Source organism: Miscanthus floridulus, chromosome 6, assembly GCF_019320115.1.
Source record: "Miscanthus floridulus cultivar M001 chromosome 6, ASM1932011v1, whole genome shotgun sequence".
In the NCBI taxonomy this organism is placed as follows: Eukaryota; Viridiplantae; Streptophyta; class Magnoliopsida; order Poales; family Poaceae; genus Miscanthus; species Miscanthus floridulus.
This window is the reverse complement of record NC_089585.1, coordinates 102786600-102806335: the sequence shown is the minus strand read 5'-3', so window position 1 is coordinate 102806335 and position 19736 is coordinate 102786600. Positions and strand designations below refer to the sequence as shown.

General features: G+C 46.5%; 1 protein-coding gene and 1 pseudogene across 1 annotated transcript; one reads left to right on the top strand and one right to left on the bottom strand.

Moving 5' to 3' along the window:
• Positions 1–1461: 1461 nt before the first annotated feature.
• On the top strand, positions 1462–3126 carry LOC136458849 (phospholipase A1-II 5-like). Its single transcript, XM_066458764.1, has one exon. It carries the CDS (start codon positions 1552–1554, stop codon positions 2959–2961), a length of 1410 nt encoding a protein of 469 aa, XP_066314861.1. The 5' UTR covers positions 1462–1551; the 3' UTR covers positions 2962–3126.
• Positions 3127–5509: 2383 nt separating this feature from the next.
• Positions 5510–19571, bottom strand: LOC136460940 (uncharacterized; annotated as a pseudogene).
• Between the last annotated feature and the right edge of the window lie 165 nt (positions 19572–19736).

The window sequence follows — 19736 nt, the reverse complement described above, 5'->3', positions numbered from 1 at the left end:
ATCTCAAGAGATTTACTCTCTTGACTTGAGAACGAGGATAAGGTTGAAAGAAACATAAGCCGTTGTGGCTTCCTCAACAACGTGGACATAGGCAAGCCTTGGTGGCGAGCTGAACCACGGGCTAAACACCTTGTCTTTTGTGTTCTTGCTATTTGTATTGCTCTCTACTTGTTTGTTGGCGATTCTAGGGTTTGGTCCCGATCTACAAATTGAAGGTCCTGATCTACAAATTAGAGGTGGTACAAGGGCAAGGGAGTACCGCATCACCTTCATATACATCTTAGGAAGTGGGGTAATTCGTAGATCTAAAGTTGAAGTTCATTTGACTCTATTTTCGTAGCTCCATATAGGTGTTAGAAGTTCTGCCGGAAGTGCCCCGGAACTTCCGGGTGTCAGAAGTTCTAGCAAGTGCCAGAACTTCCGAATGCCATAAGTTCCGGCAAGTGCTAGAACTTCCGGCAGTGTAGTAATCCGATGTTTTAGTTTGTTTTAAGTTCTCTGATACGCCTATTCACCCCCTCTAGGCGACATCAAGGTCCTTACACAATGCCATTAGCAAACTGTGATATGTTAATCATCTTTTCCATTATTTCATACTTGAATTTATTGTTTCCCCCTAACTCAATGTAACAAGCGGAAGCTTATCCTTTTCCATGGATGTGCTCGCTCATCTCTCTCTAGCCTAAACTCCCAAAGGAACATGGTTGTCGCCGCTTCTTGGTGCCCCACATCCATCCCCCATGGCTTAGGGGTTCGAGTAGGCGTGACTGATTCACAGCCGTCAGATGCGCCCATGTGGACTGGGTTTGACTAAGTTTGAGTGCCACTGTTGAATACTGTTGTCGTGCTTACTTTGACGCTTTACCATGGTATGTGTAGAAGACTGTTACGCAACTTGCAAGATGTCCATGGTCGAGCTTTGGATATTTACAGTATGGCATTCGATTATAACCACGAAACTCCAATTTTCTCCCTTTACTAATAAGAATAGTTTACAAAAGAAAACTTATGCGCTTTGATTGCTTACCATGTGTGTCCAAAAGGACGTCAAGCCAAAATTTGGCCGCTTCGACCAAAATTTACCTTCATTTGGTTGGGTGTCAAATTTTGGCTCGACATCCCTCCCATTTGGCCAAACTTGACTAAAACCATGGTCACCAATACGGTGACTAAAATTATGTTGATTTTGCTAGTGCCATGGCCCGTTTGAGTGAAACCAGCTTCAAAGCAAATTTTTTGGCGTTCCGTGCACAGTAGCAACCACATCAATCAATCAGTCAAATACTCTGTTCAACACGTATCTAGGGCTGGTTAGTTGCTCTCCACTCTCCAGGCAGACTTGTCTGTCTCACTTGTCCCACCAAGACATTTTTTAGGGCAAGGCATAGCCCCCAGTCTTACCATAATAAGACCAAGTCTCACCAAGACATTGATTCCAGGCATTAATTTTCGAGCCCCTGAGGTGAGATCGATGTGCCTGGCAGCCGAGCTGTGAACCAAACAGCCCCTTCTCTCACAAGCTCACACTCGCACTTAGCTCATCATCTTCTCATGGCACACATGGACGCGAGCCAGGGCGTCCTCCTGTCCAGCTCCCTGGTCGGCGGCGTCAAGGGCTCCGCGTCATGGCCGGAGCTGCTCGGCTCCGCGCACTGGGAGGGCCTCCTGGACCCTCTCGACCTCACGCTCCGCCGCCTCATCCTGCTCTGCGGCGACCTCTGCCAGGTCACCTACGACTCCTTCAACTCCGACTCCCACTCCAAGTACTGCGGCAGCTGCCGCTACTCCAGGTCCACGCTCTTCGCCCGCACGCTGTTCCCGGCCGCCGCCGACATCTCCCCGGCGGCGTACCTCTACGGGACCTCCCAGGCGTCGTTCCCGGGCGGCATCATGGTGTTCTCGCTCTCCCGCGAGGCATGGAGCAAGGAGTCCAACTGGATCGGCTACGTCTCCGTGTCCACGGACGCCGCCGCGGCCGCCACGGGCCAGCGCGTCATCTACGTGGCGTGGCGCGGCACCATCCGGACGCTGGAGTGGGTCGACGTGCTCAAGCCGGAGCTCGTCTCCCCCGACGCCATCCTGCCGGAGGGGGACCCGGCCCGCGGCCACGCCCGCGTGATGGAGGGGTGGTACCTCATCTACACCTCCAGAGACGAGCGGTCGCCCTTCTCCAAGTACAGCGCGCGGGAGCAGCTGCTCGCCGCGGTGCGCGAGCTGGTGGCCCGGTACAAGGACGAGAGCCTCAGCATCGTGTGCACGGGCCACAGCCTCGGCGCGTCGCTGGCCACGCTCTGCGCGTTCGACGTCGCGGTGAACGGCGTGTCAAGGGTCGGCGGCGCCGACATCCCCGTCACGGTCATCGTGTTCGGGAGCCCGCAGATCGGGAACCCGGAGTTCAAGAAGAGGTTCGAAGAGCTGCCCAACCTGCGGGCGCTGCACGTCCGGAACACGCCCGACGTGATCCCGCTGTATCCAAGCGGGCTCCTGGGCTACGCCAACGTCGGCGACGTCCTGGCCGTGGACTCCAAGAAGTCACCGTACGTGAAGGACGACTCCACCAACCTCGGGGACTACCACAACCTGCAGGGCATCCTGCACACGGTGGCCGGCTGGAACGGGAAGGACGGCGAGTTCAAGCTGCAGGTGCACCGCAGCGTGGCGCTGGTGAACAAGTCGTCCGCGTTCCTCAACGACGACAACCTCGTGCCGGAGTCGTGGTGGGTGGAGCGGAACAAGGGGATGGTCATCGGAGAAACCGGGCTGTGGCAGCTCGAACCGCCTGCCGAGGGGAACCTGCCCGTACCGCCGGTCGTGACCGGGACGGTCATCGATGACGATGTCGCTGCTGCCACCACAACCACTACCATGGCTAGTAAGGAGACAAAGACACCGGTCAAGGATAAGAATCGGCCCGGGACTAAGCTTTTCTCAGCATGCTTTAGAGTTAGAGGGGTCAATTAGTCTGTTCATAATTGAATGGTTCAATGTTTGGAGGACATTTTGCTACTGTTGTATTGGTTTGTGTTTTCTTTAATATTGTTTTGTGAATTGTTAGCAAAGCGCAGCGATGATGATGGTGTAATATGATACTAGTGCTTAATCCTCTGACATAATGTTATTGCTCTGTGTTTGTACTCTATATTCTGTAACGTACTGATTGTGTAGTTTGTGATGAAATAATGCAGGGTGGTCTCAGCCGTTTCCTGATGCTAATCACGTACCCTTGCAAAAACGGATGCATTTCGCAGACAGTGGATTTGCCAGAGCTAGCTATTCTTTTTTTGATTGGAGAGCTAGCTATTCTTCTCGTGATTCTATCCGGTTTTCTATCGCGATTCTTGGAATGTGAAGAGAACATTTGGATGAGGGCAAGCACACGGTGTTCGAAACTTCTGCACCCATACCGCAATCGGAAATGCTACGACCCGTTCGTCCAACACGTCGAACGCGCGTCACACTACCATTTGCGATTTCACCGACCGCACCTCATCTTATCCACTCGCCCGACGCCGCTTCACTTCACCCGCTCTCCCCGCACTCGCATTTCACCCGCTCCGTCAGCTGCCCCGCGGTCGCTTTCTCCCGCAGTCGCACTCCACCCATTCCTCCGCCCTCGCTCTCTCCTGCACTCGCTCTCCATGCCGCTTTCCTACCCGCTCTTCACGCCGTCGCCGCACGAGCTCCCTCCGTCCCTCGCCCCTCTGCGACCTCCATCCCTCCGCACGCGAGCTCGCTGCGCGTCCACCCGCCCGTGCTCCCTTCCTCCCTCCCTCCCCTGCCCTCCATGACCTCCATGCACCCCCACTCTCCCTGCGACCTAGCTCCCGCACCCCACCGGAGACGAGGACGACGGCGGCGGCTCCGACGAGGTAGGTTGCGCAGGGATATGGATCTGAGGCCTTGCTCCTCCTCCTCTGAATCTGGATCTGAGCCCCCCCCCCCCTCCTCTGGATCTGAGCCCTCCTCCTCCTCCTCCCCCTCCTCTGGATCTAAGGGATGCGGCGGTGGCTAGGGTTCCAACGAGCTCTAGGGGGGTCAGATCTCGCCGTGTTGTAATGGTTTTTTTGGATGTTGCAACAGATGATTTCGAATGTTGCAATGGTTTTTTGTTGTTGTTGCAACATATGTTTTTGCGATGTTGTAGTAGTACTGCTTGAGATGTTGCAGTGTGTTTCAGTTGCTTCAATCTCATGTTGCAGTAGTTGTTCCATGTTGTTGCAAGTGTTTTTATTTCGAGCGTTGTTTCATATGCTTCACACCAGTGTTGCAATAATATGTTCCAAATGTTTCAGCTCCTTCAACCTATTTGTTGCAGCAGTTTGTTCGGTGTTGTTGCAATAATATGTTCCAAATGTTTTAGTTCCTTCAACCTATTGTTTCAGCAGTTTGTTCCGTGTTGTTGCAATAATATGTTCATGGTGTTTCATGCTGCTTCAGCCTAATGTTTCAGCTGTTGTTCCTTTGTTGTTGCAATAATATGTTCATGGTGTTTCAACTGCTTCATCCAAATGTTGCAGTTGTTGTTCCTTGTTGTTGCAATATATATGTTCATGGTGTTTTAGCTGCTTCAGCCTAATGTTGCAGTAGTTGTTGCACGTGTTGTTGCACGTGTTTTATTCCAACTTTCTATGCTGTTCGGCAGAGGAGGGGCGAGCCAGGACGGATGCGGGCGCGTGGTTCGCCGGGGCCTAGCGGGCGAAGGTACTAGGGCTGGTGGACGTGGGGTGCTGTGGCCGTGGGGGCGTGGGCATGCAGCATGCTCGTCGCGGGCATGGGGCGGGCGCGACAGGCTGCGGGGGCAATCTGGGGGCGTGCGGACTCGTACGGCACAGAGGCTAGCGGGGCTCTTCGTAGGCATCACAGGTCGCGGGATCATCGGTGTTAGTGGGGCTCTTCATTCGATGAAGACGCAGCAGCGACAGTTCATGCGGGCGCGCGATCTCAGGGTGGCGGCGGCGGTCCATGTTGCTGCCCCAGCCTCATACCATCGCCAGTGAGTCCGCTCCTTCGCCCGTCACGGGAGGGTGTGCTGGTAGCATTGCGGTGCGGAACTAGGAAGGAGGAAGGCGCGCTGGGGGAGTACGTCTACAGAACAGTCCAATGGATCCGTATCCATCGGACGTTCAGGCGCTGGCGCTTCCCGATATTAGTTTTTCTTTAGACAATGTATGCGTGTGTTAGCACAAAAAAAGGTTAACTGCACAGCCTGATCAGATGATAGACGCAGGAACTGACATGAGACAATGAGAACATTGGCCACGGCTGTGTCTCGCATCAATTCTAATTTCTAAGAGAAACCACACCACCGGCCACCGCATCGGTCGGTCGTGATCGTGACCAGATGGCCTGGAACTCACAATGCACAAGTCATCATCAGAAGAAACTGGCATAAAAAACCCGACGTTCCATTGTTAATTTGTTATACCACTATGCAATACACCACGCACACTCAACAACAAACACTAGCTAGTAACTGATGAAGGCATTGATCGTCGTGCCGGGCTATACCCTACAAGCCACGGTTGAGCATCTCCTTGTAGTTGAGCCGCTGCAGCTGGAGCTACTGCTTGAATTTGTTGTTGAAGTCGTCCTCCCTCACGTCCACGCTCACCGCCGCCACATCCTCCTCTTCTTTGACTACCAAGCCTCTCGGTGCCAGGGCCCTCAACGCGCACCGCACCTGCGCCTGCACCTACGGTGGGGCACACTCAAGCTTCTTCACCTTTGAGGTCGACTTCTTCACCGCCTGATCTTCCTTGTTATCATTGTTCTTGCGAGCCAGCGGAGGCCTCTTGCTCTTGGCGGGCTCTGACCGGCTCCTGGTGTACTGGGCTTGATCCTACTTCATCACGCTACTGCTCGAGTGGGCGGCGGCGGCGAGTGTCACCGTGGAGAGGTGATGGTTGTACTCGGGTAGGAAGTCATTGTTAGATGATCTCCACCAATTGGGCCCTTGGATCCGCACCCTAATCGATGGCGCCCAACCATTCCATGGTTGGTGGGCCCCCGTCGTACAGCGCCATAAAAAATGGGGGCCAGGACACAAGGCACGAGATTCACCTGAGCCGCCAGATGCTCCACCTACATCCTAACCCTAGCCGATCTAGAGAGGGGGCGCTGCCAACGACGGGAAGCTCCACCACCGGCCATCGCCGCCTCTGCACCGCCGCCACCATGACAGCGTCTTCACCGTCTGGCTTCACCGCGCCACCAACAAGTGACTCCATGGCCAGCTCATCTTCTACGAAGGCAGCCGATGGTTTGCACCTTTGCAACCCCTCTCTCTCGCTCTATCAATAAATCTCGTACTACTTCCTGTTCTAGGACTCGCTATTTATCCCAAATGTCAGTTTTGTATGCTAGATCTATGGCAAGTGATCCTATAATTCTCTATCAATGGTATCAGTCGCCTAACTAGTCATAGATCTAGCTCTTGCAGTGGATCAGATCAAAAGGAAATCAAGAACAAGATGAATAGGATTGAAAACCGAGTAGAAGAAATTAGAAGGAGGTGATTCAAATCAGATCGAACTCTAACCCATAACCCTAACCCTAACCCTACCCTAGAAAAATGAAAGGTTGGCGAAGGGAGAGACCTATACCAGAACCGTCCAATTTATAAGAGCACAAGTACAATAGCAATCACCGAAGTGATCAAACCATCATACTTGAACCCATATAAACCCGGTAGTCCGATGAAATCATGGGGGATCTCAAACAAATCAACGTACAAACTAAGATCGTACATGATTCAACACAACCAGTCACATGTTACGATAGGTTCACAAATAGTTCTCAGCTAGACTTACCCATCATAAACCAAAAATAATAAGACACCAAGGAGTATGCATGGCTTTAAGAGGTGGAGTTAGCTTGACAACATTTGCATAAAAGCTTAAGTAAAATAACTTGGTGATTTAGTACCTCTAGCATCAAGTTGAATACCTATTCAATTAAGTATCTCTAGATTAGCACATGTACTAGAGCAATCACTTGATTAAGCTAACAAGCATTAGTAACCATATCCGGTATAAGAGTAAGTTGAGCATCATCATAACCATCAAGTTTCAATTAGTGCTTCTATGTTGCCGCTGCTCAGTCAAGTTCTCACTATCCGAGAGACACAGCGATTTGAATTGATTCCTTCCTAGCTGGGGAATTTATTCTTAACACAAACCAAGGCACACCTCGTGAAGGTAGCCTCAGGTCACCTTTGGTATAATTCAGGACTAACTTGCGGGTCTGATCAGCGCTGCACCCTCAGAGATTCTACCAATCTGCTAGGAAGATCGGGACCTGGTCCCGCCCTTGGACTCACGCCATTAGCTCTCCGCATATCCTTACTACCTCCAGCATGCACACTTTCACTTATCGAGGCCTGGCCTAAATCGAGCTACTCGACTTCGCGGTCGTATCATCGGATCCGGCCAACTAAGTGCTAAGCATGCGTTCAACATGACATGAGGATGTACAGCGAATCGGTCCTTAATCGACATAGACGGGGATAAATAGGCACCCAAGACCTCCATGCCTTGTTGCTTCTTTATCACGACCCCGCCCGATCTCCTTTATTCATTAACACATGGTTATATTCCACGCTAGCACATATAGCCAACCGTGATTAGTTATCCGCCTATATCATGTAGGTGATAGGTAATCACCCGGCTTCTACCGACTAAGCATGGCTAAGCACATATTCGATCCTGAACCTACATATGATTCAAGATATATATATCTAGATAAGGAAGATATATGCAGCAAGTGGTTTCAATCAACTCCTAATACTTAATGTATCAACATAAAAGGACTCAAGTTGATAGTTCAAAAACATAGGAGGCTTAAAATGCTTCAGGGCTTGCCTTTCACAAAGGTGGAGGGCTGGTGATCTGGGCACTCGGGCAACTGTTCACTATCAGGCTCGCCTTCTCCTAGGGCCTCCTATTGCTGCACTTCCTGATGCTCTTCCTGGGGATCGGCTTCGTACTCCAACACGGTGATTTCTTCTGTCGCACCTATTACATGCATATTCAAAAAGTGAGAATCATGAATGCATAAGAAGGGTCAAGGATGATATGTCATGATAATGTGCATGGTCAAATAATGACTATCATATTAGGTCATTAGGATAATAACAAGGTGAAATTATTATTTACTGAGTAGGTGCATATCTCTTCTCTAGAAATTTCAAGAATCCACACTAAGTCTATTTCTGGACCACAACATAACAGCTACAAGTTTAGATCATAACTAGAGTTCTACTCAACCAAATGCCATGATTCTAGATTTTCTGGAAAGCTTATAAAATTTCCTACAACTTTCATTTACTCACCAAAAGCTAATTGAACTACTATCCTAGATAAAATAGGTAAACCTCCCAGGTCTATCTAAAAATTCCACAGAGTAAGCATTTCAGAAGACCAAATTCAAATAGATATAACTCTCAAACCATTTGGCCTATTGCCCTTAAACTTTGACACAAGCTAGATAAAGAAATTCCCTATAACTTTGTTATTAACCATTTTTACAGCAAACTCCATTTTACCTATGAAAAACACCTAGCAACAGAATCTGTCCAAACAACTTCTGTAATTAAATTTTAGAGCCATAATATTTTACTGCATACTAGAAATCAAAATTGGGCACAACCAAAGGTACCAACAGTTCATAGGCATCATACACACTCTAGAAAATATGATGATCAAGCCCAAATAATTTATTTAAATGCCTTATTAATTTATTAGGACACTAAGGTGAAATAAAGAAAATATATCAAACGTACACAATAAATTCTGAGAAAATTACAGTGGTTCATATATAATCCCAGTAGGCTACTGCAAAAAATTTCATGCCAAATAGACAAGTGTAGCACCCTCTACATAAATGGTAAATTATAAGGGCAGATTTTAGTGAAAATAGTTATCCCTATTGAAAAGCATCAAACAATAGATTTCATATTTTTCATAGCTTTCCTAAAACCTATTAACACTGAACAAAAATTTTCATGGCAATATCTTACTTATTTTTATCCTTATGAATTTCCTCAGAAAACACCATTTATTAAAATATAAATAGCAAGACCCTACTCCAATCAAGTTTACAGTAATTTCATTATTTTTCCATATCAAGATCAAGTCAACACAAGATCATCAAAATTAGAATCACAATTTTATCACTTTCCTAGCTCAAGTGATACATTTTACAAGATTGCAAACAATTTAAAAGCACTTATTTATCTCCATTTAATTCTCCTAGAAAAACATCTCAAACAATAAGATTCATACTTTTATCAAATACTACACTTCATGATGAATCCAACAAAATTTGTTTCACCCCATTTGGACACTCCTGGATCTAGATATGAATTTTTGAAGTTGGCATTCAAATCTATGAAAAATAAGAAAAATTAATACAATCACAGTGACTGACAGATGGGGTCCGCTGGTCAGTGGGACCCAGACGTCAGCAACACGAGAACAGAGGAGATGCTCTGACCAGCGATATCTCACCGGCGGCGAGATATCCGGCGACGACGACAACACCTACATGCTTGTCACATCAAGCCGCGTCGATAGTTGCTCGGCTAGCCTTGAAGCTCACCGGAAGTAGCTCATCGGCGGTAATGGCGGACGGCGTTGGTCACGCGGCGGTACACCGACGTCCTCCGGCCACCATATGCTCCGATGAGGTGCTCTACAACTACGTGGTAACCTATCGGAGCTAACCTAAGTGGCTAGGGTTCCGGTGATGTGACGACGAGCTCTGACCGTGTGCATGCCCGTGCGGCGACGCACTGAGCACGGCGGTGCTCATGGCGTTTCAATGAGATGGCAGCCAGAGGTAGGTCTCCATCATGTTAGACGCTAGGTCTAGGCTTACTCATCCTAATGTGCGTGAAAGAGATGGAACACGATGGCTCAACTCGGCAACGGCGAGCTCGAACACCTCGACGGCCATGGCAGCCTCGGTGGGAGGGGCGACGTGTTCCCGCACGACCAAGCAGTAGCATCCAGCCAAGCTCCTACTAAGGGTAAGGACCACAAGATGACTATAGATCGACGAAGAGGAGGACAGGAGGTGTGGTGGACAGGTGCAGCCACGGTGATCCATGAGCGCGACGGCGCTCCAGTGATGGCGCGGTGGCGGCGAAGCAAAATATGACCTTACCCTAGCTCTACAAGAGGGGCAAGCTGGTCAGGGTGGAAGAGGTGACTACGGTGGAGTTGCTAGCGAACTTAATTGGACAATGGTGTGGTGACAACAGCGCTACATGGTGGCAGAGCACGGTGGCAGCAATGGTGAGCATAGTGCTTCGGTGGCAGGTGCAAGAGCAAGTGAAGGAGAGGAAATGAGTGAGAGTGAGCAGATGGGCGCGTTGCGGCGATATTGAAGCTCACCCTGGCCTGACTGGTGGGGCCTGCACTGGCGTGCGGCTGCCAAATGGTGAGCGTGGCCTACAATGATCGACCACCATCGGCATGCCCAAATCGGCATGAGCCTGATTTAGCTCGACTGAAACCGTTCCCTTCCTCACTCTTGATCTCTCAAACCAGCGCGATTCAGCACAAACGGTAGGAATCAAAGTTGTAGAGCTTCATGAGTACTCCAACTTTGCTTAAATGAGCTTGGTCTAGATCAGCCTCGTTTACAAGCTACAGCATGACAAACATCGGTACATTGAAACTGTAACGCATTATAGACTTAGAAAAATTTGTAAGTCTTCAAAACAACACTGTATTGACTTTTGTGAGCATGATTTGACCATGTTAAGCATAGAATTAAACCTTGACCCAAAAATAAAAGTTATTACCCTTATCAAGTACTATAACTTTGCTTAAGGGTGCACTACCATGCAAATACTCTATGCTATAGTTCAACTTAGGTCAAACATACAACTTGAAAATAGTAAGTTACACTATAACCATGACTTAGAGGCCAAATTGGTCCAAGTCATGAATACCAAAGTTATTCCATATGACATTTTAAACATGTTTAGGGTACCCCTAAGGTCCCACCAACATTTTATATATTGGTCACATGTAAACCCTAGCATATGTAAAGAATTTAGTGACAACACATGCGATATATACAATCATAGAGGTACAATTTGAGATGCTCATGCTCATGAATGATCAATGATGCTTGTGCTCATGAAATGTCAATGCCAAATGCATGCTTAACACTAGGGCGTTACAAGACTTACCTAGAATCTTCCTCGTCATTGGCGGTACTACCGTTATACGGGAAGACAGTGCGCGCTGAGAGAGCGCCGGCTCACCGGCGCTCTACGGTGCTACACACAAGAGCATAGGGTACAAAGAGCACCACCGTGGTGCCACTCAACGATGCCATGCATGGCTTTGGCCGCACGCGTGCACCGGCGAAGGGCGCCATGGTGGCGCAGCCACTCCTACGTTGACCTTGGGTGTGGCGGGGAGAGAGGGCTAGATCTAGGGTTAAGGGCAAGCCCACCGCAGCGCGTATGGGGATGAGGGCACCGTCACCCAGACCACTCGACGGTGGCGCACTCAACCTATGGCGAGTGCGCACACCGGCGAGGGGACCGGTGGCGACGCCGCTGCGTTGCTCTCTCTCTTTCTCTTCCGGCTACGCTGAGGAGAGGAGACGGAGGGAGGCAAGAATGATTTAGGGTTAGGGTGACCACGCCACGGTGGGAGCTTTGTTCTCGCGCAAACATTGCCCGGCCGTTCGATCATGATCAATGGCTACGATTCGCTAGACCTAGATTAGGCCCAGGCGGGCGGGGGAATTCCCAGCCTAAGCCCAGGTTGTGGCCCAGGCGTGGGGGAGCAAGCGCGCGCTGGGTTTGGGCCGCTACTGGGCCACGAGCGCGGGCGCACGGGTGGCATTTCGTCTCTGGGCCGAGCACTATTTCAACAGACTGGGCCAAATGAACAATAGAAACTGAGTTATTATTTTATTCATTTTCAGAAGCAAATTTTGATGATTTTTTGTCCAGTTTCAATCTCTATCAAAATTTGAATCAACGGGATAATTTTTTCAAAGAGTAGATTAGTACAATAAAACGCTTCTAAAAAGTAGATAAATAATTTTTTCATGTTTTCGCTGCAATATAAAAGTTTATTATCTTCTAATTAAATTCGAACCAATGGGAGAATTTAATTTGAAGAGTAGTTATTTTTAGTCAGTAAATTATAATATTGTTATTTTTCTAACCAACATTGATAATAGCAATATTATAATGTTTATTCATAAGTTTTCCAAGCATTAATTCTATTTCTGCCCAACGGTGATATAGAATTAGTGTATAAGAATGTTGTATGTTTTAATTTTGACCAACGTTAAATAAAGGCATGCAATTATTATGTCATATATTCCTCACTATCTCCAACGATGTTTTTCAGGACTCAACCCAATGGCTTTTATCACGCACATACCGTCTCTTGAAGGGTGCAACTATAGGGTATGGCGAGAGAAGTATGAACTAGCACTTGCGCTGTATGAAAATGACCTAGCACTTACCTCCCCATGTCCGACTGACCTAGTGGACCCAGTAAGGGAAGATAATGAGACTGATGCTGATGTCACTGCTCAGCAGTGAGATCATGTAGAAGTATAGATGAAGTATGATCTCAAACGCAAGAAATGAGATATTTCAAACCGTAAGTGCTTGATGGTGGCTAAGTCCACAATTTTAGATGCAATAAGAGGATCTATCCCAGATTGTGATATCGCTACAAAGTATCTTAAGAAGGTGGAGAGTCAGTTCAATGGCTCTTCAAAGGCTTATGCCAGTACTTTGATTAAGAAACTATTCATTGAGAAGTATACTGGTGGCGATATCAGAGAGCACATACTAAAGATGAGCAACATGGCTTCAAAGCTGAAGCTAATGGATTTGGGGCTCAAGGATGAGTTCTTGATTCATTTGGATTTTGCCTCCTTGCCAAAGAAATATGAAACTTTTATTGTTAATTATAACATGCAGCCCGATAAGTGGAATATAGAGAAGCTCATTGCAATGTGTGTTCAAGAAGAGGAGAGGCTGAAATCCTTACAGAGTGACTCTGCTTACCTTGTGAAGGACAACAAGAAGAAGAACTTCAATAAAAATGTCAAACCTCAAGGGAAAGCTCCTCAGAATGACCACCATCAGAAGAACAACAATGCTTAAGTTGAGAAGGATCAGTGTAAATGGTGCAAGAAGCATGGACATTACCAGAGGGACTGTCCAGACTTCTTGAAGAGCCTTCTAAAGAGAGGTGAGGATTTTATTACATTCATAGATGAATCCTTGTATTTAAGTTATGCAAAATCTACTTGGTGGATTGATTCAGGTGCAATTGTTCATATTGCAAATTCATTATAGGGGTTTCGTACGAGAAGAACCCTGCAAAGAGGAGAAAGAAGGATTAAAGTAGCAAATGGAGTTGAAGCCATTAGAGATCTGTCTCTAGAATTAGATGATGATTTTAGACTATAGCTTTCAGATATTCTTTATGTACCCTCTTTGTGTAGAAACTTGATAAGTGTCTCACGACTAGATGATGATGGATATGATTGTTATTTTGGTAATGGCAAATGTTGGATTATGATTAATAATAAGTGTGTTGGTCTTGCCTTCTGACAAGACAAGCTTTATTTATTATCACTTTCTGAGAATGTGAATGATGTTAGCACTGAGAATGAGAATGTTTTCTCGTCTATGAATGCAACAAATAAGCGAAAGAGAGTGCATGATGTATCTTCAAAATTATGGAACTGTTGTTTAGGCCATATTTCGAGGGAGATAATAGAGCGATTGATTAAGAAATCAATTCTTCTATCTTTAGAATTTTTAGATTTAGAACAATGCATAGATTGCATAAAAGGAAAGTACATTAAGAGAATAAAGAAAGATGACAAACGAAGCGCATGAATTTTAGAAACAGTTCACATAGACATCTATGGTCCTTTTCCTATGAAGAGTGTGGATCGTTATGATTCATTTATAACATTCACAGATGATTATTCTCGTTTTGACTATATTTATCCAATTAAGGAAAGATCGAAAGCATTAGATAAATTTAAGATATTTAAGGCTGAAGTAGAAAATTAGCATAACTTAAATATTAAGGTAGTAAGGTCCAGCCGTGGGGGGAGTACTACGGTCGACACACCCCATATGGCCAAGTTTCTAGACCCTTTGCAAGCTTCTTACAGGAAAATGGCATAGTAGCCTAGTATTCTACACCGGGTGAGTCTCAGCAGAATGGAGTAGCTGAAAGACGTAACCATGCCTTAATAGATATGGTGAGAAGCATGATAAGTTACTCTACCCTACCGATAAGTTTATGGATGGATGCGTTAAAAACCGCCATTAATATACTTAATCGAGTGCCAAGCAAGTCGGTGCCCAAAACAGCGTATGAGTTGTGGACAGAAAAGGAACCCTCACTTAACTATTTACGTGTGTGGGGTTGTCCAGCTGAGGCAAAAGTATTTAACCCAAACATAGGAAAGCTGGACTCTAAGACAGTCAGTTGCCATTTTATTGGCTATCCAGAAAAGTTAAAAGGATATCGCTTCTATTATCCTGACAGACAAACAAAGTTTGTAGAAACAAGACATGTTGTCTTCTTGGAGGAAGATATGATCTGGGGGAGCATGGTAGCACATGAAATTAGTTTTGAAGAGAAGCGTATATACGTGCCCACTCCTATGGTTCAGGAGACATTCTTCACACTACCTCTTGTTGTTATATCAACAGTGCAAGACACTGTAGTAACAGCACATGTTATTAGTTCTCCTATGGCAACAATGAATGAACATGAGGAACTAGTCCACCAGGATCCCCTAGAACCCATTGTCACACATGAGGGTGAAAGGTCCTAATGGCTAGAGAGGGGGTGAATAGCCTATTTGAAAATTTCTACAACAACACTTAACAAACCGGTTAGACAATTATGAGGCAAAGCGAGTGTTGCGCTAGCCTACTAAAAATGCAAGCCACCTACCATAGTTCTAGTTTGTGTAGTTTCTATCCACACAATAACTATGTCACTACACTAAGTTAGTGTGCTCTCAAAGGCTAACTAAAGAGCCACACTAACCAAACTAACAAGCTCTCACAACTAGCTACACTAAAGAGCTTGACAACTAGTTTGCGGTAATGTAAAGAGAGCGAGCATTGTTTATATCGCCTTGTCGAGGGAGGAGCCAATCAATCATAAGAATGAATATCAATGAAGACCAATCACCTCGGAATCAAATAATGAACACAATGATTTTTTACTGAGGTTCACTTGCTAGCCGGCAATCTACTCCTCGTTGTGGCGATTCACTCACTTGGAGGTTCACGCGCTAATTGGCATCACACGCCAAACCCTCAATAGGGTGTCGCACAACCAATACAAGATGAGGATCACATAAGCCACGAGCAATCCACTAGAGTACCTTTTGGCTCTGCGTCGGGGAAAGGTCAAGAACCCCTCACAATCACCATGATCAGAGCCGGAGACAATCACCACCCTCCGCTCGACGATCCTCGCTGCTCCAAGCCATCTAGGTGGTGGCAACCACCAAGAGTAAGAAGCGAATCCCACAGCGAAACACGAACACCAAGTGCCTCTAGATGCAAACACTCAAGCAATGCACTTGGATTCTCTCCCAATCTCACAAAGATGATGAATCAATGATGGAGATGAGTGGGAGGGCTTTGGCTAAGCTCACAAGGTTGTTATGTCAATGAAAATGGCTAGGTGTGAGCTTCAACCGGCCATGGGGCATAAATAGAAGCCCCCACGAAATAAAGTCGTTGTACCCTTTCACTGGGCACAACGCGGGGTGATCGGACGCTCTGGTCAGATTGACCGGACGCTGGCCCTCGGCGTCTGGTCACGTGATTTACGCCATGTGTCCCCTACTTCAAATATTGTTTGTCAGATTTCAATGGTCATCTGCTGACCAAACGCAGCGCACAAACTGACCAGACGCTTATCCTTCAGCGTCCGGTCGTTTCCAGTAAGGTTCCATAAACGAATTTCTTCGACCAGACGTGTTCGGTCAAGCTTGACCGGACACAGCCAGCATTCGGTCACACAGTGTCTTCTTCTATGCTACCACGTCACCATGGCCAGACACAGACTACCAGCATCCGGTCGTTGAGTGACCCAGCGTCCGGTTGTTTGACCGACGCCAGCGTCTTTGCAGTTACAACTGACCGGACGCACCGGTTCCTTTGAGACCAGCGTTCGGTCACTTTGTAACCAGCAAGACTAACTCCTTTTTCACCACTAACTTCTTCACCCTTGCTCAAATGTGCCAACCACCAAGTGTATCACCTTGTGCATATGTGTTAGCATATTTTCACAAACATTTTCAAGGGTGTTAGCATTCCACTAGATCCTAAATGCATATGCAATGAGTTAGAGCATCTAGTGGCACTTTGATAACCGCATTTCGATACGAGTTTCACCTCTCTTAATAGTATGGCTATCAAACCTAAATGTGATCACACTCTCTAAGTGTCTTGATCACCAAAAACAAAATAGCTCCTACCATTTATACATTTGCCTTGAGCCTTTTGTTTTTCTCTTTCTTCTTTCCAAGTCCAAGCACTTGATCATCACCATGGCATCACCATCATCATGGCATGATCTTTATTTGATTCACCACTTGGAATGTGCTACCTATGTCATGATCACATGATAAACTAGGTTAGCACTTAAGGTTTCATCAATTCACCAAAACTAAACTAGAGCTTTCAGAGAGAGAGCAACAACAACGTCATATAGAACAAGTGTCATCTAACGAGGCCCCTAGAAGATCTCAAAGAGTAAGGAGATCAGTCATTTCTGATGATTATGAAGTTTATGAATGTGAGGAATTTTAAATGGAGGCTGATCCCACCTCATTTGAAGAAGCCATGAGAAGCGCTCACTCATCCAAGTGCTTTAAGTCATGGAAGATGAAATGAAATCAATGAAAGCCAACGGTGTTTGGAACTTAGAAACAAATCTTAAAGAAGCCAAGATAGTAGGCTATAAATAGGTCTACAAAACTAAACATGACTCCAAAGGAAATATAGAAAGGTTTAAAGCACGACTTGTGGTGAAAGGTTTCACGCAAAGAGAAGGCATAGATTACAATGAGATATTTTCTCCAGTCTCATGTAAGGATTTTTTAGAATCATAATGGCGCTTATAGCACATTACGATTTAGAATTACATCAGATGGATGTAAAGACGGCGTTCCTAAATGGAGATCTAGAGAAAAATGTTCACATGGCACAGCCGAAAGGTTTTATTGTGGAAGGAAAAGAACATATGGGATGTTTTCTGAAGAAATCCATTTACAGATTAAAACAAGCTTAAAGACAGTGGTATTTGAAGTTTCATAGTACAATAAGAAAGTTTGGGTTTCAAGAAAATATAGAGGACAATTGCGTTTATGCAAAGTTCAAGAATAGGAAATACATTTTTCTAGTCTTGTATGTGGATGACATCTTGCTCGTTAACAGTGATGTTAATCTACTACTAGAAATAAAGAAGTTCTTGTCCTCAAAGTTTGATATGAAGGATCTTGGTGAAGCTTCATTCGTCCTAGGAATAGAGATTCACAGAGATAAAGAAAAGAGGGTTTTAGGATTATCACAAAAGACATACTTAGAAAAAGTTCTAAAGAAATACAGTATACAAAAATATAAGTCTTCACCTGCTCCCATAATCAAGGGCGATAGATATGGGGAATTTCAATGTCCCAAGAACCAATATGAGATCGATCAAATGAAAACGGTTTCATATAGTTCAGTTGTCGAAAGTTTATAGCATACTCAAGTGTGTACTCGTCCTGACTTAGCATTTGTTACCAGGTTACTTGGCAGATATCATAGTAATTCAGGAATAGAGCACTGAAAATTAGTAAATAAAGTTTTTCATTACCTGCAAGGTATGAAGGGTCTCATGCTAACGTATAGAAGATCTGATTCTCTATACATAGAGGGGTATACAGATTTTGATTATGCGGGAGATGACAGAAAGTCCACATCAGGATACATATTCACTCTCACAGGAGGAGCTATATCGTGGAAAAGCTTAAAGCAAACCATCACTATATCATCCACAATGTATACCAAGTTTGTAGCATGTTATGAGGCTAGAGGACAGGTGAATTTGGCTGAAGAAATTCATGCCCGAGTTGAAAGTGGTAGACGACATACATAAACCACTCAAGTTATATTGCAATAATAATCCAGCAGTATGTTATGCTCACAACAATAAGTCAAGTGGTGCTACCAAACACATTGACATAAAGTATTATATTGTGAAAGACAAAGTCTGAGATCATATAATTAGTCTTAAGCATATAAGAACAGAAAAGATGCTCATGGATCTGCTTACAAAAGGCTTACCACCCAGCGTGTTCAGAGAACATGTAGTCGGCATGGGCTTAAGGGAAAGCCTATGATTCCTAGATAATAAGGGCCTAGTTGAGAATCTGTTTCAAAACAGAGAGGTGTATTGTAGTTGTTTAATCTAATAGCAACTGACCGTGACGATGAGGCATGCTCTATGCATTAATCTGTGGTGGAATGGAAACAAGATAAAGTAAGTAAGTTAAGTTTAAATCATAAGGTGAGATCAAGGGGGAGAATGTTAGATGATCTCCACCAATTGATCCTTGGATCCACGCCCTAATCGGGGATGTCCAACCGTTCCATGATTGGTGGGCCCCCGTCGCACAGCTCCATAAAAAGGGAGGTGGGGGTCGGGACACAAGGCACGACGTTCACCTGAGCCGCCAAACGCCCCACCTACATCCTAACCCTAGCCGATCTAGAGAGAGGGTGCTGCCAGCGACGGGAAGCTCCACCACTGGCCACCGCGACAACATCTTCACCGTCGGGCTTCACCGTGCCACCGACAAGCGACTCCATGGCCAGCTCATCTTCTACGAAGGTGGCCGATGGTTTGTACCTCTACAATCCCTCTCTCTCGTTCTATCAATAAATCTCATACTACTTCATGTTCTAGGACTCGCTATTTATCCCAAATATTAGTTTTGTATGCTAGATCTATGGCTAGTGATCATGTAATTCTCTATCAGTCGCTGGATTGGAAGCGGTAGAGGCCAAGCGAGCACAGGTGCTCCATGACGGATGACATGCGTGTGAGTAGTGGTGGAGGAGCCAGAGCGTACTGATGAGGAGGAGGCTAGACGTGGACGTGTTGGCGCTGCTGCTGCTGCTGGTAGTGCCAGTGGCCGCCGTCATCGTCGTCGCGGCGGCGGTGGCAGTGGCGATGGGAGCAGGACATGAGCGTGATGGTGCCGATGACCATGTTGAGCAGGAGGAAGAGCGTCGCCGGGAAGAAGTAGCCACAGACCAGCGACCATGGCCATGGGCTATAGATGACACCGCCACGCTGTCCATCGATGGAACGGGTGGGGAAGGGTGTTGATGCGCGAGATGGTGGGCGGAGAGAATGCGATCTGTAGTGGTCTCTTGCAGTCGCAGGTGGAGGTGGTTGCTTGGTGTTGGTAACGGTAATGGCGCGCAGGCCTCTTATATGAGGTGTCGAGGAGGGACACGCGGCGCACGGATCGGGAGGCATTTCTAGGCCGAGGACGGTGTTTGGGAGACAACAGAGAAGCGAATGCTTGCCAGGAGGGGGGAGCCGATCGAGTCCCATGTGCGTGTAAGCACGAGATGAGGTGGATCCCATTTGCCACCTGCCCACCTGGCCACCTCCCGTTGTTGGCTGGTAACCGACCATCCA